The sequence below is a fragment of the Trichoderma reesei genome (genome assembly GCF_000167675.1).
Source record: "Trichoderma reesei QM6a unplaced genomic scaffold TRIREscaffold_23, whole genome shotgun sequence".
In the NCBI taxonomy this organism is placed as follows: domain Eukaryota; kingdom Fungi; phylum Ascomycota; class Sordariomycetes; order Hypocreales; family Hypocreaceae; genus Trichoderma; species Trichoderma reesei.
Genome location: NW_006711170.1, coordinates 64,095 through 85,017, shown reverse-complemented (window position 1 = coordinate 85,017; position 20,923 = coordinate 64,095). Strand labels below are relative to the sequence as shown.

General features: G+C 52.3%; 7 protein-coding genes across 7 annotated transcripts; 3 read left to right on the top strand and 4 right to left on the bottom strand.

Moving 5' to 3' along the window:
- Positions 1-1,390: 1,390 nt before the first annotated feature.
- Positions 1,391-2,517, bottom strand: TRIREDRAFT_67929 (uncharacterized protein; the record flags this gene model as incomplete). Its single annotated transcript, XM_006968387.1, has 2 exons — positions 1,391-2,430; positions 2,496-2,517. 2 exons carry the CDS (start codon positions 2,515-2,517, stop codon positions 1,391-1,393), a joined length of 1,062 nt encoding a protein of 353 aa, XP_006968449.1.
- Positions 2,518-3,533: 1,016 nt separating this feature from the next.
- Positions 3,534-4,973, bottom strand: TRIREDRAFT_110894 (glycoside hydrolase family 5; the record flags this gene model as incomplete). Its single annotated transcript, XM_006968386.1, has 1 exon — positions 3,534-4,973. One exon carries the CDS (start codon positions 4,971-4,973, stop codon positions 3,534-3,536), a length of 1,440 nt encoding a protein of 479 aa, XP_006968448.1.
- Positions 4,974-6,138: 1,165 nt separating this feature from the next.
- On the top strand, positions 6,139-7,514 carry TRIREDRAFT_110893 (uncharacterized protein; the record flags this gene model as incomplete). The annotated part of the gene is made up of 4 exons (XM_006968455.1): positions 6,139-6,164; positions 6,323-6,851; positions 6,888-7,244; positions 7,311-7,514. The coding sequence occupies 4 exons, from the start codon at positions 6,139-6,141 to the stop codon at positions 7,512-7,514; spliced, it is 1,116 nt and encodes a 371-aa protein (XP_006968517.1).
- Positions 7,515-8,383: 869 nt separating this feature from the next.
- On the bottom strand, positions 8,384-9,965 carry TRIREDRAFT_67958 (uncharacterized protein; the record flags this gene model as incomplete). The annotated part of the gene is made up of 3 exons (XM_006968385.1): positions 8,384-9,081; positions 9,300-9,364; positions 9,496-9,965. The coding sequence occupies 3 exons, from the start codon at positions 9,963-9,965 to the stop codon at positions 8,384-8,386; spliced, it is 1,233 nt and encodes a 410-aa protein (XP_006968447.1).
- Positions 9,966-11,617: 1,652 nt separating this feature from the next.
- Positions 11,618-12,205, top strand: TRIREDRAFT_110891 (uncharacterized protein; the record flags this gene model as incomplete). Its single annotated transcript, XM_006968454.1, has 1 exon — positions 11,618-12,205. One exon carries the CDS (start codon positions 11,618-11,620, stop codon positions 12,203-12,205), a length of 588 nt encoding a protein of 195 aa, XP_006968516.1.
- Positions 12,206-12,460: 255 nt separating this feature from the next.
- On the bottom strand, positions 12,461-13,525 carry TRIREDRAFT_110890 (porphobilinogen deaminase-like protein; the record flags this gene model as incomplete). Its single annotated transcript, XM_006968384.1, has 2 exons — positions 12,461-13,194; positions 13,258-13,525. The coding sequence occupies 2 exons, from the start codon at positions 13,523-13,525 to the stop codon at positions 12,461-12,463; spliced, it is 1,002 nt and encodes a 333-aa protein (XP_006968446.1).
- Positions 13,526-19,342: 5,817 nt separating this feature from the next.
- On the top strand, positions 19,343-20,692 carry TRIREDRAFT_81149 (uncharacterized protein; the record flags this gene model as incomplete). The annotated part of the gene is made up of 1 exon (XM_006968453.1): positions 19,343-20,692. The coding sequence occupies one exon, from the start codon at positions 19,343-19,345 to the stop codon at positions 20,690-20,692; it is 1,350 nt and encodes a 449-aa protein (XP_006968515.1).
- Positions 20,693-20,923: the final 231 nt, after the last annotated feature.

Sequence of the window (20,923 nt, the reverse complement as noted above, 5' to 3'; positions counted from 1 at the left end):
TCTTCGGCTTCCTCAGGCAAAGAGGGGACCATCGCCACCTCGCCCACCGACTAGACACAGACAGCGTCATTGTTTACCATGGCCACTCGGGAAGCATGCGAAGCTGTCGCCACTGTTTTGTTTTGATAACAGCTTCTTTGCCTCCGCGTCGTCCACCAGACAACAGAGCCACCACCGGCCGACCCCACTCTTCAAGCTGGACCCTTATTTTCACATTTCCAAGCTTTCCAGCTTTCGTTCAAAGTCCCACCACTGAGGCTAGGGTTGGTGCCTGACTCGAGTACCTTCCAGCCAGCCAACTCACATGCCTCCGTCACTGCTGCTCAAGTCTGTGCTTTGAAGGGTAGACTCCCCCCCCCTTTATGAACCTCAACGCTTCATTTCGCTTCTTCGGGTCGCCATTCCGGACCCTGTCAGTTGAACACCAGCGGCACAGTCTGGTCCAGACCCGGTTGCGCTCAAGGGAGAACTATGACTGTAAGTGTAAGTACTAGTATTATGCCACTTCAAATGTCGGTTCACCAAGGGCGATGTCTCACTCTCGCGGTGTTCTTGGTTCGTACAAAGTGGTCAGTTCGGGATAGATTGTGTGGTTGTCCTCTCCCTTCGCTTTGTGAATTCTTCCCAAGTGATATCTGAGCGAAGTGAATGATTGAATCAGACCATGGTTGGTGAAAGCTACCTAGAATGACAGGCCACTTTGGTGCACAGTCATATGGCCTGCGGTATCTCTCTGTCTCACCATGGTCATATTCTAGGTCTGGCAGCCGTGGCTCTTTTGTACAAAGGCGCAAAGTCATTCGGACGAGGTGAAGCTGCAGCTCTCATGCGCAATAGCAATTCAATTTCATAGGATGAGGACAGAGGCTCATTGCCAGGTAGTTGATCGAGGGGGATGGTTGACTGCATTCCATTATTGCATTGACTTGATACCTCGTGAAAACAAGTACAGGTCCAAGCGTGGACTACCCTACAACAATTGGCAATCATATCATGTCTCCTCCAAGATGGAGCATTGCATGAAACACACAGAGCATTTATCATGGTCTGAACAAATAAAAAGAGTCCTCATGAATTAAAGTGGTGCACCTAGCGCTTCATATATAGTCAAGGTACCTAGAAAGGTAATCAAGCAGTATGTTGGACCGATGACTTTTGGATGATGTACATGTGAAATCATATCGTACACCACGATCATCAGTGTCGTGTTGGAGCAGCCTACATGCGTATCTGAGTAGCTCCAGGACTTTATTCTATCGACGCTTCCAGGACCTAGCTATATGGCAGTATACTGTAATCTCAGTTACCATACATGTATGTGAATTAATACAGCTCCATCTTCTCTAAGTGAATCAAGCCGTTCGGAGGCTGTCTCTAACGTCAGCAATTTTCACAAGTTCAACAAGAGTAAAACATCACTGACCGGGATAAACTGGCGTAGCTTGACGCCCGCCTGTCTAAACACCTCTGCCGCCTCGGTATCCATACTGTACCCATGAGCATACACCACCTCCGCGATGCCAACCTGGCAGATCTTGATGCTACATGTCAAGCACGGGCACGTATCGCAGTACAGCACGGAACCCTCCCGGATACGCTCCCGCCCGGCCTCCAGGAGCGCGTTCTCCTCGGCGTGGATGCACAAGCAGGTGGCCAGTCCGACTCCCGAGCTGTTGCCCTCGTTGCATCGGGGACAGCCGCCGTCGGCGCAGTTTCGCAACCCGCGCGGCGTGCCGTTGTATCCAGTGCTGATGACTCGCCGCTCTCTGCCAACCAGGACGCAGCCGACTCGGCGCTTCATGCAGTTTGATCGCTGAGAAGCCAGAGACGCCAGTTCCATAAAGTACGTGTCCCAGCCTGGCCGCATGCGGTCGGGATTGGGAATGTCGAGCTTCCCTAGTGTTGCGTAGAGATGAGCCAGGGAGGACGAAGTGTTGAGCAGCCTGACGGTGGCCCGCGAGATGAGCGGCTGTAGGCCTGTGACAGGGTCGTAGAGGTGCAGGTCATTCTGCGCGACAAAGTCCTCGAGGCTGATGGCGGCTTGCTCGGGCTGCTTGGAGCGCTGCTGGAAACGCCGCCAGCGCACGGTGAGCGGAGCGTCGATGGAGATGAGCAGGAAGAATGGCCGGCGGATGAAGACGTCCAGCACCTTTTCCGTGGGGATGTCCGTCGTCACAAAGCGGCTGCGCCATCGTCGAGTGACAAAGTCCAGTAGCTCTTCGGCCGTGGCAAAGACGTGTGAGGAGGTGCTGCCGTTGCTCACAGCGAGGGCATTTGAGGAGGCCACATTGCTGCCGTCTGACGATGGAGATGAATTGTCTGTAGCCCGCTGATCTTTGACTGGCACAGCAGGGGTCTGTAGGTAGAGGTGCTTGAAGCCGTGATGCTCAACCAGATATTGCGCTACCGTCTTCTTGCCTGAGCATATGCCTGCGTCTCCAGTTAGTCACTGTGTTCTTCTGGGGAAAATTTCACTTGGTTTACGAAGTGCGTACTGCCACAGATGCCAACGAGCATCTTGCTCTCAAGCCCGCAAAGATCGCGAGCTCTTTCTGAATTACACGGAGTCTCACGACTGCAGATGGAGGAACGAGTCTGCTGGACGTCCAAAATATTTCAAGGCGGCCTTCGCAGGTGGGGCGATGCGGAGGTTAACACCTGAGTTTATCGACACTTCCCCTAAGTAAGATGTGGACAGTTCCCAAGAATGGCCTTGCCGAAAGCTATAATCTCAGGAAAAAGTCGATGATTTAGATAGGAAACAAAAGGAAAGCACGAAGCCAGATAAAGGTCTCTATTAAATCTCGAGTATTGGCGTCAAGACTGGAACAATCAAGGTTCAGAAAAAGAAAGCAAAAAAAAAAGCCAAAAAAAAAAACATGCCCTCACACAGATTTGAACTATGGACCTTCGCATTACGAGTGCGACGCTCTACCCCTGAGCCATAAGGGCATTTGGCAGCTAACTCTGAGCTGTGGAGCCCAGATTGTTGCATGGTGACTGATGCAAACTTAAATCCTATATAGGTATCTAACTCTACCTGCTTAAATTGTTCAGTTTGTCCACCATCCCTGCTCTGAATACCCTACGATACCTCACACAAGGCTGGACAAACCGCCTTACCTTGTGGTACAGGCATGATTTCCGGCACTCGAGTTTTGAACTGTTTCCTGGACCATAATAAACGTGACGCCTATCTAACATTCATAGAAGCTTCAATGGCAAAACCTGGGTGGTGATGAAGGTGGAGGCTACGTGACTGTGCCGTGTTACTGAACTTCTTGTATGTCTCCCCCTTGATTACATTGACCACATTGATACGCCACATCGTTGTTGCTTTGTTTAGGATAGTATGACAATGCCCCAGATGTGAAAGTCTGTATTGATATTGACAAGCATATAGGTAAGTAGGCTTGTGCATACCCATACATCTCATCTCAAACATCTTACTCCGTTCGTTGTCATAGTGTAGACCCTTCGACAACTGATGCTTTACAACTTCAATCTTGAGAATGCAATCATGCTACCCCCTTCTATTTCAGCACAACGCCGCTGACTTCAAAGGTCTGCACTTGACCACTGGAAAAAGACACAGAGAACCTCCCATTGTTAATCTTCGTGTCCGTGAAGCTCCTGTACTGATCCCCCCCGCCTGTCTGTGTGCTCCATCGTGGCACTGTTGCACCATTGCTGCCCGCAGTTCTGGCACGGCTGAGATCGAAAGTGATGGTCTGGGCACTGCCCCAGTTCGCGGCGACAATGACAAGCTTCTGAGAACCAGCGTCGTAAGCAACGGCGGTATTGTCATCAGGGGTAGACAAGATCTGCATGCCCGGTCTGATATGGCGGGTGAGTTGCGCAAGGACAAAGTATTTGGTGCTTGCCGATGAGAGAGTCAACTGGTCGTTGTCACCCACAATGAGTCCCCAGCCGGCGCCGTCAATGGCCTGCCAGTAGACCCAGGCAGTGGGATGGAGCCAGGTAAAGTCGAGGAGCAGGTTTTGATACATGGACTTCCCACTCGCATCCGAATCGCCATATTCGCTGTTCCAAAGCCGCTTACCAGCCTGGCTCGCAAGGCTGTAGAGAGTGTCACGCCGGCCACCGCTGCCCTGGTAACCGTGGACATTGATGCGCTTCACAATATTCCGGACGGAGCTGTTGAAGCCCTGCCAAGTTGAAATGGCCAAGTCGTAGCTGGTCTCGTCGGACGAAGCCACGAACGATGACAAGCCACGCGATGAAAGCTCTGTGTTCAGATACCCGATGACTGTGGCCATGGTCGACACACCGAAATGGCAACCTTCTTGGGTACCGTCAGCGGTCCACCAGCTGGAAGACGGCTCGTTGAACGCCTCGACTGATTGGAACTCGATCCCCCAGCTCTGTTTAGCATGCTGAGCAATGTTGGCAAGGTAAACGGCATGGTTTTGGTAGTTCCACGACTGGAGGTTGTCGGTTGCGCCGCTCCCCGACGGATTGTGGTTATTGCACATCCACCACATGGGGGAGTTGGAGAAGAGCTCAAAGATGTTGGCCCCGTTTGCTCTGGCCTTTTGCAGCATTGCTCGCTGATTGGCATCGACGTTCCAGTTCCAGCTCGACGACGAAGGGTCGGTGCTGGCCCAGTCGAGCCAGTACCCATCCACTTGTCGAGATGGCTTAATGTTGGGCGAAACCACCATGGTGGCACCGTCGTAGCTGTTGTTGCTGCATGCGCCGGCGTTGTATCGAGCAATGTTGAAGCCCAGGCCGGGTAGAGTCTGGCCATTGACGGCTTGATTGTTTCTGCTGAAGAAGACACTGGCTAGATCATCGCGGTTGCCAAAGGCCTTTGCCCACCAGGCGAGAGATACGCCCCAGCCTTCCCAGGTTCCCCAGTTGGAGTTTGGGTCGATGGAAAGCGTGGTGTCAGCCCTGGCTGTCTGAGAAAGCAGAGCAAGGGCTATAGATGAAAGGACACTGGATCGCATGATGACTGAATGGGTTACGAGTGGAGATGCTCGGATGGAAATGCGCGATGCAGATGGCATATACAAAGCCAATTGTTGTGGTTGAGCTCATTCTTATACTTCCATCAAGGAGGTCCATCTTCATGGCCAAACCTGCCATCTTGCTGCACTGCAACACAGAGTGCCATCAAATACGTAGAATCTCGGCATTGAAAGTCTTGTCATGGGCTCGCTTATAAAGAAGTGGAGGCTATATATTTAGGCAGATAGGGAGAGGTGAAGACCTCATTGATGGTCTTTCTACTTGCGTAATTGAAGGTTTGCTATTCGAGCGGTTATGGTCTATGCACCACAAGTTGTTTTCTCTTTGGCATTTGCTTGTTTCTGCTTATTGATTCAGAACGTATCTGGAAGCTTTCAACAGATTATAGGTACTATTCTATGATCATGGTAGATTGAAGGCTTAGTACAAGGATCATAGCGAAAAAGTCCTCGAAAAGTCATGGATTGCAGGTAAACCCCGCTTGTCGGCTCCCCCGTGTGAGAGTTATATGCTTCCTCTCAACGTCTTCAGCTAGAGACAATACATGTGCTTCTGTCCATCAACGTGCTAGATGTCCGCAAATGGCGGACATGAAAGCTCTAGAATGGCCTTACACGGCCCGAGTTGACTTTGCAGGGCCTAGGTTGCTAGATCAACGCATCTTGCAACCATCCTCTGAGAGAGATTGCTTGTATAATATTAGCTTGCTACCGTCTTTACATAGTGGAGATGGACCGGGGCAGCAGCTGTGCGTGAACCCCCCGCCTTTCTCGAGAATCATTTCCGTCTTCCTTGGTTCTCTCTGATTCCCAATGCCTCATTTCTTCTAGCTTCTAGCAGTATACACCACCATTGACTTGTAAGCATGAGGCCATCGCTTGAGACAATACAATATGATGAAGAAACCATTCTCCACCACAAATTCATGTGGAAGATTGTGACCGTCTACCTTCATATGCTTGTACGACAAGCCAAATGCCTCATACAAGGGGTTTTGTGGTTTGGTGAGGGTGCTTGTATTAGACGCCCATCCATAAACATGCGGCCTCTCATGCAGCCATACCCTGCGCGCCAGGATCCAGGCCAATGGGAAGATTGCAACGCCAGCCAACACGGCGATTTTGCGACCAGGGACTCACCAAAATGCACGAAAAGATGAGGCTCTCGAGGTAGAGCAGTGTTGCTGCCTGCAGATATTCGTGGCAGTGCTTGTAGCTACAAGAATCACAATGCAAGAATGTCTCTTAGCTGGGCTCCTTTTCTGACTTTGTTCGATCATCATCACCCTTCGTACGACCATACTTGCTTGCTTGTTTGTGAGAAAAAGGCAGAAAGAGGGTCATCTTCATCAGCCAGTTATGCGCCGCATCTTGAAGCAGTTGCCCCTCAACGTCCCAGGAGGCGACGATAAGAAGAAGTCAAGTCGCGCAAACGGAAAGCCGCCGTCTGCAGTGCAACATCAGATAGATGCTACGCAAGACGATCTATTGCAAGAGGCCCGTTCGCAATTCACTGGGCTGCCCGTACAAACGAACCAAAAGCGTATCCATGGCTTGATAGAGCTCGTTAGCCAACCCTCGGATCGGAGCGATGCCGTCGACATCGTCGCTATTCACGGGCTCAACGGACATTACGAAAATACATGGGTCGATGAGAAGACGGGGTGCAACTGGCTGAGCGATGCATCCTGTCTTCCAAAGGATGTCCCGAATGCCAGGGTTCTCAGCTATGGCTACAACTCGATAACCCATCTTAGTCGGAGCAATACAGATATCCGCGATTTTGCATCGACCCTACTCGCTGCGCTGAGAGCCAAACGGAGGACCAGCGCCGAGAAGCAGCGGCCTCTCGTCTTCGTATGTCATGGTCTTGGTGGGTTGGTGTTCAAACAGGTGCGTGCTATGAGAACTCCGCATGAGTTGATGAGACGAGTTTTTGACCAGGAGCAGCTTGTTGTCAGGGGTCATGAGCAACATGATTACTATGGACCGATGCTCGCAAGGTTACAAGGCGTCGTGTTCATGGCGACGCCTCATAGAGGATTAAACCTCAGCTTTTGGGACAGCCTCAGGCCGCGAATTGCCCGCGCAGCAACTTTTGGCTTCAAGTGTAACACGAAGCTGATCAAGGATCTTAAAGCGGACTCGGAGATGCTGAAGCGCATTTCAGACTCATTTGCCTATAGAGGGGCAAATCTCAAGATACGAAGCTTTTATGAAACAGAACGCATGCTTCGCCATAGTAGATGTGTAGGTCATGCCATCCAGGATTTTGCCTCCCTAACCATCAACTCACGTCTCATTATGACTTTCTAGATAGTAGACAAGGACTCCGCTAGGCTGGGATGGAGCAACGAGCTTGACATTGCATCGCCATCAAATCACTCCAACATCTGCAGATTCAAGTCGCGAGACGATCCAAGATACGAGACGGTACTTTCTGAGTTACTCGACATTATTGATGCAGCGGACGGCAACGTTGATGTTACTCGTGAGCCCTCGCTGGCGCTGACGGGGTGATGCTATCCTACCATTCCCGCCATAAACACTTACTGCTCGAGAAAGAAGCTGTATGCGGCAGTTGAGCACGGCATATATGAGCCACCTCGACCAGACTGACGAACAATTTCCTCTGGATATTCTATCTCATGAAGACCATTGAGAAGATTCAGCAATAGATGTTGTCTCCAGAATCAGATCTAGAGAAGCTAGCTATTCTTTTGCTTCTTTGGTCTACTTGACCCGGAAGAAGCTGGACTCGAGGGAGACGAGTTTTGTTTTTGCGCGACTACCTGCAGTCGCACATCGGTGCGGATACACATTGATGCCATCGAAAAGACGAAGAGGAGAACTACGATAGTGGCAACGCGGACGATGAGGCGGGAGATGAGATCCCGGATTGGGTCAAGTACGCTTATACGACGATCAGGGTATTGGCGAGAAACTCGCTGATGATGAGGGTGAGAATTCCTGAGGTAAATCTTCCCGAGCTATCGAGCTACAAAGAGCGGCCTTGGGATGGTTGTACGCATGCTGCTATCAAGAGATGTGTAACCGCCAAGGTTGAGCTTGGAGGGATGGATATTGTACTGTTTGTAGGGTCTTGGGAGATTGGGAATTTGGTGTTCTTGTTGGCGTTGAATTGGTACCATGATGGAACACTCCGACGGAAATGTATGGAATCCAGAATGATTATTCGTAGAGCTATCCTAGCCATGTAACGTTTATCGATCATAATAGATAATGAAAGCAGCACTGGTAAGACTAATCCAAACTCCAACCGTCTCTGGACCGGGATAATCTCAACCATCCAAAGAGCGTTTAAACTCTGTAAAAGAGTTAAAGAAAAACAGCAGCCTGATTGAGAGACACAGATCTGAAATCGCATCTCACTCAACCTCGGTCAACGACGAGGGGACAATCATCCTCTCTTCCCTCCGCATTTCCCACAGAGACTGAGGCTCAATCACCTGGCACGGCAACCGCAAGTAGTAGATGGCGTCCCCCAAAAACCGAATCTCTTCCTTTACCGGCTCAGAGCACACGCAAATGTCCTCCCAACCGGTCTGCGAGACAACAGCCTTCCATGCGTCGACAATCACAGAAGTGAGGTACAAACCAATATCCCAGGTGCCTCGCCAAGTAATGGAGGGCCCCGTGCTCGAGGCTCGATAGATGAAAGCACACGCCTGCCCCTGCTCCTCGCCATTCCACAGCACCAACGTGTGCAGCATAGGCATTCTCATGGCAACCCTTGCGGCATCGTGTAGTAGAGCAGCTGCTTCCGCGGGAGATCCCGAGTTCAGCGCCGGAGATGTCAGGCACAAGGATCGTAAGTGCCACCAAGTGTAGTTTTCGAAGCAGCACGAGAAGAAGACCTTTGCGTCAAACAAGAGCGACACCCAGATCTCTTCATACACAGTGCTTGCCCAAGCAAAGGCCCCGGTGATTATGGGAATCACTTGTGTTTGAAAGTTGCCATAGCCAGGCAGTTCGTTCAACGCGACAGATAGCTCATCATTGGTGTGTTCGAAAATGACCAGTTTCCGTATCGTCGTTACGGGGGCGTCAATGTCCAGCACCAGGTCTATAAGTACATGTTAGTCAAAAGAGGTATGCCAAAAGTTGGTCAGAGGCGTAATTCCAATCGCAATAAGCTACGTTGTTCATATAGAAAGGGAACAAGAGCATCGACGCACCTGGATCCAAATGAAACAGCACATCATACGCGTAGTACCACGTTCGCCATGGCTCGTATATCAACTCTTCCAAGCAAGGCATCATCTGCAGTATCTTCGTCAGAACCGAAGGGAGGATACAGCGGCGGAACGAACGGCGAATCACGAAGCTGGTGACGACTGGAGCAGGCGCTGTATCCTATGAGCCGACACCTCGTATGAGCCCGTAGACTCGCCAAATATAACTCGGTAAGCCAGTCTCTGTCCGTTGGCCGCTGGTCCAGCCGTGGTGAGGGTCGTGCAAAGGGATGAGAGATCTCCACGTCTGGACAGGGGCTCCGTAGTAGTAATGCCTATACCAATGTAAACAATCGCTGTCGGAGTACGCATTAAGCTCCAGTTTGAGTCCCTTTCCCGGCTGCCGCTCCGGCCAAGTGCTGAGAACTTTGAGGAGCTTGTAGAGAGGCCCGATTACGAAGCCAGTGTTGACGCCCATTTCTATCGTGTCCTCTTCCTCCCGGCAACGATCGCATTCGTAGGGCAGGAGGCGCACATTGAGATGAATGTGCCGCACCCGATTCCGCCTCTCCTTTGTGATATTCTTCTGCAGACCCTTGATGTTGTCTTCATCCAAAGTGATTCTTCGGAGGTTTTCTGTTTCAATGACCGACTGCCATTCTGTGCAGACGGATGCAAGCGAAGCCCAGCCAGGGTGCTTGTCGCGTACAACCACCATCAAGATCGATTGTCGGATCTCCCATGGCAAGCCAGACCAAGGTGCGCCAATCCACATTGTTTTCGAATCGGCAGACTGGGAAAGGAGAATATGAGGTGCTGAGCGAGGAGTCGCTGACGGCTTGCGTTTCGTTGACGGATGGACTGACATGGAGTCAATAGCCACCTTTATTGGCAAGTCGGAAACAAATCGATAAAAATGCTGCGGGTGTCTTTTGCTCTCAAACTGGCGCCTCTTGGCGTTATCTTGAGAGTAGATTCAAGAAATAACAGAACCAAGGGCAGAGCTTGCAAAGCCAAGCTTTGTTTGATCTTTGGTACGTATGAAGTTGCATGTGACTTGAAATATCGAAGTAAGAACGATCCGGGCAACTCCAACTTAGTTTGTACGTCTCAGAAGGAAAGTACATGTCGTCTATCAACTCTCCATGAATACCAATCTGACTGTTGCCCAGGGCCACCAGGGGACGATGCTGTAAAGCCCTACAGCTTCTTACACTACCATCGCGCGCCATGGAGGTTTCTGGTCATGGCATAGGCACTTGTAACATGGAAGTTTACCATGTTACAAGGCCCTGAAAATTCTTTTTGGTATTTATGACCGTGATATGGCAAGTAAGAGGCTCGTGGGACCCATGACGAGAATATCCATCCATTACCAGAAACCCCTATGGCGCGCGAGGGTATTGAATCCCTCTTCAATAATTGTGTCAACGCAAACACACCATTGGTTCAATCTGAGTGCCAATGTGAGTGCTTCGAAACATTGCTGAACTGATCATGTAAACCCCCATCTCATCAGACTTCACAATATCGGACCACTTCCTTTCACAGTAGCAATAAATACTGAACCTCCACACAGGCTCCTTCTTCTCCCAGACATGAGCCTCACACCGATAGAACTAGCATGGGCGTAACCTTGTCCATTGAGATCCTACCTCTGACCAGCACGGAATCGGGCGTTTGCCCATTTCGTGGTGTAAGCACCACTATGCGTTAGTTGCAAGCTGCGGGTTGTAAGCCGGCATGACGCCACTCAGATAACTCGAGGCCAAGGATTCCTCATGAGGAGTTATAGCCAATTGAGCTTTCTATAGTGAGTAGATCCCGTAATCACCCCCGCGTCTTATACATATTCATGCCCAATGGGTCTATGGAGCTTTCGTGTGTCTTGTGTCGAACGGGCATCGGTTTAAGAAGACATAATCCTTGGCTTCTATTCTGGATATCCTAGTCGGGGTAATTCTGAGAACCTACACACTTCTAGACTGGTGATTACGAGTCAGCAATTCTCTGTTTCCAGCCCCATTATAGAAACGGAGTTGAAACTATTTCAGAGAGCCAAAGACGGTTGGATGAATTGATAAAAAGTGACAGTCACTAGTATGAGTGATTGGTTGACTATGCCTCACAAGCTGTTATTCTTCGAGGCGATGGAGCTAGAGAACAGTCTGACATGCAGTTTATTATACGACAAGTCAGAATATAGACCGGCGTGGGATACACTACGAGTAAAGGCTTAATCAAGTTCATGCTTTCGTCTCAGATACCACCTACATATATGAGAGACACCTGTTGCCGCGTCCATCTGATGTCCAAGTCTCAACTCAACCTCAACTATCTCAAGTCAATGCCAGGAGCAACACTCGCCTACCATCTTCCCAATCAAAGCCACATCACATCTCCTTCAAATCACTACATTCCTTAGCCATGCCCGACAAGATTCCCACCCTCGTTGAATCAGGCCTCCTCAACGGCGGCAAGCGCTCCGTCATCGCCTCAGACCTCGGCCCGGGCTCAACCACATTCCCCCACTACCACAAGACCTTTACCGAAAACTTCAAGCTGCACTCGGGCTCTCTCACCATCATTGCAGCGCCAGAGGGCGTCAAGGACGCGGCCGCCATGCGGGAGTTCAACCTCAGCGTCGGCCAAGACAGCACCATCCCATTGTCCACGGCACACAAGTTCCTCGCCGGCGAGGACGGCGCAACCGTTACGGTGACGTTTGAGCCCGCGGCGATTGGCTTTGAGCGCACGGTGCTCATCATGCGCGGGCTGCAGGAGGACGACGAGTACAAGTCGTGGGGCGGTGGCGCGAACGAGGAGAATGCCATGTTTGTGTCTGTTTTGGCCGAGCTGACGGATTCGCATCCGCTGACGGCGAACGATGCGGACATGATTGAGAAGCAGGACAGGGAGGCGCATGAGAAGTTGAAGAGTGAGCTCATCGGGCGGTATGCTACGGATGAAATGATCAAGGAGGCGGTGGCCAGGACTGCTGCTGCATCTGCATAGGTAGTGTCTGATGTGCAAGGGGTGAAGCTGGCAATATAACTACCAGTCAGTGGTGGGATGAGGCATTGCAGCATATCGCATTTGACTGTGAAAGCTTGCTGGTATTCTTCCAAATCACGCTGAGAACGAATCAAGGAGTCTGCAGTGAAGAGTGATAGTATATGCTTCTTCTATATGCCGTTCTGAGAGGAGGGTGATCTATATACATCTACAAACTGCTAGCTATACTATATGTGAGTCTATCATAAGGTATTTTCAATTCTTGGGCGGTCGATTGGCAACAATCTCCTTCAAAATCGCATCCGCACCGGCCTTGACAAGCCTCTCCGCCAACTCCTTTCCAAACGCCCGAGCCTCATCATTCGTACGAACCTCCGCATCGAGAGAGTCCTCAACACTCCTCGTCCCATCCAGACTCACAACAATCGCCCTCATCCTCAGAACCCGCGCCCCGTCACCAACCCACTCCGTCTCAACCCCAATGGGAACAGTACAACCCCCCTCAAGGGTATACAACAACGCCCTCTCCGCAAGACAAGCAAGCGTCGACTTTTCATCCGCCAACCGACCAAGCAGCTCCAAGACCGCATCATCCCCCTTTCGTATCTCAAGTCCCAGCGCTCCCTGCCCGACGGCATGCAAGATGCCGCCGTCCTTGGAGCCCAAGTACTGGTTGATGCGATGCTTGAGGCCGACGCGCTCGAGCCCCGCGGCGGACATGATCATGCACGTGTACTCGCTCTCTGGATCGTCCACCTTGGCGAGGCGAGTCTCTACGTTGCCGCGCAGATTGGCGAAGCGCAGATGGGGGTACAGGCGGCGCAGCTGGGCCGACCGGCGGACTGAAGAGGTGCCGACGATTGCGCCCTCGGGAAGGGTCTTGAGAGTGGTGTAGGGCATGCCCGCCTTGACGATGAGAGCATCGCGGGGGTCGTCACGGAGGGGAATGGCCGCCAGATCGCACGATTCAGGCAGCCTTGTGGGCATGTCTGCTCTTGCAGTCAGTGTGATATACTCCAATCAGCAAGGAAAGTTGTGTCATGATGACCAACCTTTGAGGCAGTGAACAATGACATCCAGATCCCGAGACGTCAGCTTGTCCTCCAGCTCCGCCGTCCACAGGTTCTTTGCGCCAAAGTTGTACAGCTCCGTCGACTTGTCCTTGTCGCCCAGCGTGTGAAGGGCGACAATCTCAAAGGCGCGGTCGGGCGCGATGCGCTGCAGGCTGTCGCGGATGCCCTCGGCCTGGACGACGGCCAGGTTGGACCTCCGGGTGCCGATTCGCAGCGGCGGCAGAGGGGCGCGAGGCGGTTCTGACATGTTTGTTGACGATGAAGATGAAGATGAAGATGGAGATGGAGTGACTTGAGTTGCAATCTTACATTCAATGACATTTCACGCAGTTGCAACTAAGTGTGTGGTGCGGTGCGGTGGATCTTCGGCACCTTTTGTTCGTCGGATAGCCTACCTACGTATCTATCTGTGCGCGCATGTAAGTTGAACGTTTACGCAAGAGAAACGTGCCCTCCTGAAGAGAATATGAGGGATGCCTCCTCAATTGCTTGGTAGCTAAGTTTAGATAACTGAAATAGACTAGGTGTCTACTCAGAAATTGTCTGCTTTGATTCTATCGTGCCTGATATCAGCAACTCATTGGGGCTTCTAGAGGCCGAATCACATGTAATCCACAGCTTCAAGCAAAGTCGCCCTTTAAATGCGTTCCAGCTAAAGTATTTTTTGAAAAAGAAAGAAAGAGATAGCCTGAAGAGTAGAAGAGAAACGGCTATTTGACTTTTCCTGCACTGAAATGGTTGCCATCTCACAGCACCTGTGATAGGTAGTTCAGTATTGCATGGTAAGTAGGCAAGTAATGGAGAAACACCATAGCGTCCCATCAGCACCTTTCAAAACTATATACCACATATCATCAGTTGCAGCTTATAGAAAGGCAATCCTTCTGTATTAGTTCTTACAGAGAAACGGAAAATTGACTCCTATCACAGTGAGAAATAGCTTGCTAGGTTCATTGTCCATCGCAAGAGTCGGTGTCGTCCTGTTAAGGTTACCATAAAGCCATCCAATCGAACAATCGAAAAGGCAACCGACCGGGATAAGCCATCCATCAAGTTTAGATCACAGCCTTCAAACATCATGTGATACATCAACAAGGAGCGGCATATGCCAGGTACACAACATGTACACTACACTACAGCACAGCTACAGCAGGATAAACAGCCAAAAGCCCAGCCCCCCCCCTGTCGACTTTCAGGAGTTGATAGGTCACAAGCTAAGAGATGCACCCTCTCCTCCATCTGCCGGTGTCTCTTCAGCTCTCCTCCTTTCTCCCATGCAGCTCTCCAGACTGCCAACGCCGCCATTAAGCGATCTCTCGCCAACGCCGAGTATTACATGCGCAAGTCGTACGTTCTCTCTCTCTGTCCTCTCACCTTGCAGTAGCTTGTCTGCTGGTGCTGGTGCTGCTGCTCCCCCCTCCCAGCTGAGACATGTGAGTGTGATGTGTAATTTTCCCGCTGGCAAAACTGTTCCATCAAGCTTCCTTTCATTCACCGCTTGACTTTGCATGTGATCCTCCTTTTACGCATCTGCTTCGCTACGAGTCATGTTTGACGTGGAAGACAAAGCTGCGAGGGGAGGTTTCCTTCTTTCGACACGCCTTGATGGCGTTAGGCGTCGGCAAAGACCCTTTGATCTTCATCTCCCCATCTTCATCCGTCCTCGCCGTCTCCATCCTCGACGTTCAAAGGGACCATGCCAAGTTCTCCATCAAAAGGCACCGGCACTGTCGGCACGTAAACTGACAAGGCCTCGAATCTCTCTGCCTCCCTGTTCCACTAGGCTGCTTAAGTCAACGACTGTCAGAACCTTACATAGAGACCAAGACAAGTCAACCGGGATTATTTTTAGCAGCATGCCCTTTCTCGTCAAGCGGTCATGGAGGGCACTCGCCCGTTTCTATTGTTCTTCCCCTCACTCGCCTTACTATCGTCGTCCAGCTTATCATTTACCTAATAGAAATCCGAGTCCCCAACCTGGGCAGCGTTCCTTGGTGCTGAGCTCAGTTGTGCAGATGGCAGTCTTCACGTGAGGGTACCTAGGTATGCAGAGTCTGGCTTACATGGGGCCCTTACGGAAACGGTTCTGGCAGGATGGAGACGGAGACCCCTAGAGCATCGCCAAGAGTGACACCCAAAGGTCGGGTAAAGGAGCAGACACACACACTGGATGCAAGTGTATCCCGGAAGCGGGCGAACATCAGACGGATAGGAGCCGTGGCCTGGTGTTACCCGCACTCGTCATCTCTTGGCGTTCAGGAGGACATCAAAGGCAGCAGCAGGGAAACAAATGGTCGGACAAAGTGCCAGTTCAATCTCGGTGTTATCAAGGTGCGGACATTAAGGCTGCTAGCCCATAGACGCTTTCTGCATATGCCGTGCGCCTACGCTCCTGGTGCGACCTGGACTTACCTTGCATCGGCCGCTGCTCATTGCCAACACTATCGGAACCAAAACTGAATCGATTGTGTCCCCGAGGCGGCGCAGAGGGCGAGACACGAACAAGTTACAGCTCGTAAAGCGGCAAAGAACCAAGACGGACGGTCTGCCGAGGCGTCGACTGATTGAGACGAGGCGCAAAACGACGGCTAATCGACAGGGCCAATCGAACGCGGGTAATCGAACGCAAACTGGCGAGAAGTGCGAAGTGAGGTGCTGAAGTGAGGCGGTATTAGCCTGGCATAATAGGTAAGGTAGTAGCAGTAGCAGAAAGATGAACCCTTGTCTCCTTGATAATTGGCAAGTTTGACGTCGCGCTCAGGAGCGTCTTCCAATGGGAGCTCCCGAAGTGATACATGACATGGAACAACTTAGCTTGGCCAGGGTCGGCTCTGCAGCTGTTGTTTTTCGTTCTAGTAGTGTCTTCAAATGCCATTCAGGGGGTCGGCGTTGTAGTATTCCAAGTGCTTAAAAGGTTCGGGGTTTAGGCGGAGCATGAGAGCGAGTGTGGAGCAGACAGGCCAGTGACGGCCAGACTATTGAAGCAGCTGTCGTCTGATGGACAAGTCAGTCAGTCAGTACTACTACTACTACTACTACTACTACTACTACCGGGGCGACTAAGATGGCTTCCGGACGGGTAGAGGCAGACTCCATGTATGCTGATGGCACCAAGGACGGGACGCTGTATGTAATGATGTATGTTGCAAGTACGCAAGCTCGCACATGGCCAAAGCGGGCAGCGTCCAACGTGCCGTGCGGTTCGTGCCTCGTGCCACCGTCCCTCGGACCAGTCCGTGCAAGCAGAGCAGCAGGAGGCCCAGAATATCGTCCACGCGGATCGCGGCAACGACCCACCAGACGCTGGCTTGGGGCCGGCGGTGGGCCGCGGGAAGTGGTGAAGCTGCGTTTTGACGTTGTGGGGGTGAGGAGATTTCGACGAGAGGGCTCCAGCAGAGCGTCGGGCACTCGCGACTCGGAGCGCGGAGCGCGAGTATGCGAGGACATGGTGGTGATACTGTTCGTGTCGTCATGTTAGCAGCAAGAATGGCAGTGTAGCACTGGCAGAAGCAACGCAATGACGCAGCAACAAGGCAGATACCTACATACTGGACTCGATTGTCCTGTACTGTAGAGGTGGTGCATGAGACATGTGCCGATAAGTGCATCCTACCTGAGACCAGGGTTGTGAGACACTGATTTGGTGTCTGTCGGCCAGGGGCCGCTGGCAATGCGACCTGTGCAACCCGACAATGCCGCATCTAGATCGAGGTTGTCGACACAAGTACCGAATCGCTTCCGATGCGGCTGTCACACTGACCTTTTCTCTTCTCTCGTCTTCTCTTCTCCCTCTCTCGCACCGTCTCTCTCTCTCTCTCTCTCTCGTATTAGTACTACTACTATGATGCCCGTCTTGGCCTCTCCCTTGCGTCAATGACATACCACACTCCGCGTCCATCCTCCAGTCAAGAGCGGCCACGGCACAACACCAACAGCCCTCAAGGCCCAACAAACGTCGACATCGCCAATCGCCGGACGCACGCGCCGCTGCGAGGGAGAGGCTGATGGCGGTTAGGCCTCCATGGCCCATCCACGGACGATGCTCTGGGCTGGCCCGTGCAGCACTGCGGCTGTGATGCCTGAGGGAGTGTAGGTATCCATGCCCATGCGATGCCCGAGCTATCGCAGTAATAGGTAGGTACTGTAGATCGTTAGAGTACCTCACTTGAAGAGAGAAAATTTGATCCTTTCTGGCTCGGCTGCTGAGTCTGTCCTATCAATCGAGCCTGATTACCGCCGCATCCCCCCGCCTTCCCTGTTTTGCTGTTGTCTCATTGCTCTTTCTTCTTTTTCTTCTTCTCTCCCCTCGCTGCTCTATCAGACTACCTAAATAGGTACCTCCGTGTACCTTGAGGCATGTCGGGAAATTCTACGCCCGAGCTGCAGCCCATGGGGTTTGATTCCATGCTTGGTGTCCGTATACAATATGTCGCCGCAGCCAGCCTGCTGCAACGGTTGAACATGTGCCAAGTACCGGTACCTGCACCTGTAAGGTAGTTGTGCCTGTTGAGGTAGGTGGTGAGTGAGAAGCTTCGGAAGTGAGGTCACTTCATGCAGCATCCAGGCGGGAATCATCAAATGGAGAGAACACAAAGGCAAGGTAGGACGGTACCTATAAGGCACACGCTGGTCGGGAACAAGTACTCGCAAGTACATCCAGCACTTGGTCAACGCGGGCTGCATAACAAGATCTGAGATCTGATACAGCAGCCAGAAGCTAGGATGCGACGAACCTGTGGCACTAAGGCCGGCTGCCCCTGGCCGGGCCTTGCGGACACGGCGAATAGGGATCCGCATTGACCTGCAGGAGGAAGCAAGACGGGCGAGCGAGTAGAGCTGGGCTAGCGAGTTTGATGGGAGGAGGAAAAAGGGATAGGAGATGTGAAGTGAGAGATGGGGAAAAAAGGGGTGGTTGAGAGGTGGGAACAAGAGAGCGCCAGCTGCGTGTGAGGTCGTACAGATCGGGAGTTGAGGGCATCGCCAATGAATGGCTGATGACTGACGGTTGACAGAAGTACTCGTAGGTGCATATATGTACATGTAGTTTCTGCAGATGTACCTAAGCAGACAGTCAGCCAGCAGAGAATATCCCAAGATACCTACCTTAACCTACACCCCCGATATATGAGGTATTACACACACACATACAGAGAACACACACCTCGTCTCTTCCAATGATCGGAAGAAAGCAGCACAGCAAGTACCGGTACCTGGCCAGCCCACGTCATAGCCACCCCCTACGCCCAACCCGCCCAACAGCATCCCTCACTGGCCGTCTTCACTCCCTCAGGCTCCATCTTCTCCCCCCATTTTGCTCGCCATCCCCCCCGCCGCCAATCGACCCTCTGTATTTGGACGGCTTCCAAGGTTCTGCGGGGAATCGAGGCGACCTGCACTTGACTTGACCACCCCCCCTTGCCCTCTCAAGCCTCCAGGCTCTGATTAATACTACTACTACCTTACAGGTACCTTAAAGGATTGCCTCGAGCTACTGCCAGGCTAATGTGCCGGTACGGCGCGCTAATGTCGAGCCTTTGTTGTGCCCCATGCTCGGGAGTGCGTGCGAGTTACCTCGAGGGTACCGCTGCCGCTGGTTGCTTGGTTTCCGCCCTATTGGCTCGATTGAGCGCCTCCCCCGGTCCTTGTACGAGTACCTCGACTTCTTTGCCTTGCTTGAGGCGTGCGACGTTAGCTGTGCGCCTGACGTGAATCTTGCCCCGGGCACTACAGGTGTTACAGTGCCTTATATGATGGAAAGATGGCTTGAGCCACGGACAAAACTCTCCTGACATCTCCCTCGACCAACGGCCGGTTCGCCCGTCATAAGGCTTCTTCCCCCCCCATCATCTCCATCGTCACCACGGACATTACATACCATTCCCATCATCAACCCATTGCCATCAAACTGCTACAGCCGCCATCAAGTAGCGTCAACCTCCTCCTGCTGCTGCTGCTGCTGCTCCTCCTCCTCTACCACAACACCTCTAGCATCGTCGTCTACCGTTAGCATCTGACAGCTCCAACAATTCCTCTCCATACTCGCGTCTCTCCATTTCTCACAGCAATGGCCTCGTCCGCAGTGACCATAGCCCAGCTCCCCAATGAAATCATCTCCTACATCCTCGACTTTCTCGACACGCCCTCCGACTTCGAGCAGCGCCAGTACGATGATCCGGCCCTGATCCCAGGCCTCGACCATTCCGACGACTCCCTCTCCAAGCCTCCCCGTGGCGACCTTAAGAGCGCGTCCCTCGTATGCCGCCTCTGGAGACGCTGCACCCTGCCTCTGCTCTTCCGCAACGTCATCTGGAGATTCCAGCACATCATCCGTCCGCCTCCCGGTCAAGATCCGTTGAGCACGGTTGAAGGGCTCGAGTTCCTGCGCTTCCTGATCAGCTCTGGGCTCGACCAGTGCGTCCAGAGCCTGACTATCGTCATCGACTATCCCACGTCTGCCATTGGCGACGACCTGAGCCACCACAACAGCTTCGGCGTTCTGCCCAGCCATGTCCCCTTTCCGATCCTTACGGAGCACGACGATGATCTCGTCATTGAGCCGGGTCCAAATTCTCGCCCAAAAGGCCAGTCCAACAACTGGCTATGGGAGACCATCTTTGACCACCTGGACCTCCTGAGCATCAACCTCGTCAGCTCTCCGGCCATCCTCGCCTCGCTGCTTGGACGGCCAATGGACCTCTCTGGCTGCTGGATCTTTCGCCAACGGTTCCACATCCTCTCCCTTTCGAGACCAGCCAAGTCCGTTGAGAGACACCCTGCCACTTCGAAGACACCAGTGAGCATCAGACCTCGGCCTCATATCAAGACGAGCGTCCCTTGCAGTCTCTTCAGCATCCGTCCATGGGAGTCGATGCTCCTCAACGAAGGCTCTTCAGTCAAGGTCTACACGACATACGAATACTTCAACCACGTGCCCCCTTCCCTCCTCAACGCCCTGCTGGACGCGGGAGACGAATCCATGCAGCACCTGCTGCTCAACACGCTCCGCTCCTTTTCCTACATTGCCATCTTCCCGCTCGCCACCCACATCAACCACGACCTGATCCACCGCATCCCGGCTCTCGAGAGCTTCTACATCCAGATTGTGCCTCGCGCGCCGAGCTTCGCCGGCGACGACTACCGCCATCCCGCCATGGACATCTCCGACCTGTGGATGGAGCGCAACACGGCCTACGCATCGCTCATCATGGCCATCTTTGACCCGCCTCCACTGGGCTCGTGGAGCAGCCTGCAGTACTTTGAGTCGGGCGACGCCATTGATAGGGAAGCCTGGGAGCAGGCTGTGCGGTATGTCATTTTCGCGGCGGGCGCGACGTGGAAGGTTGCTGGTGAGGGCAAGTTTGTCCGGAGGAAGGACAAGGTGCCCATGGCTATTCACACCACTATTTCCGCCTAAAGAGGGGCTTTGGAGCTCTCTTCATCTCTCTCTCTCTCTTTCTTTTACTATTTCCTTTCCTCTCGTCTTCGTTATGTACCGTTCTATCTCGTTTCCGTTGTTTCTCTGTCATCTCTTCTCCCCCTCTTTGCCATTGTCGAGGGGGTTATTTGCCACTGCAACGTCGAATGCTTGTATCATACATAGGATACGCAAGTCGCCATTGCTTTTCATCATTGCATTCACGTCTGG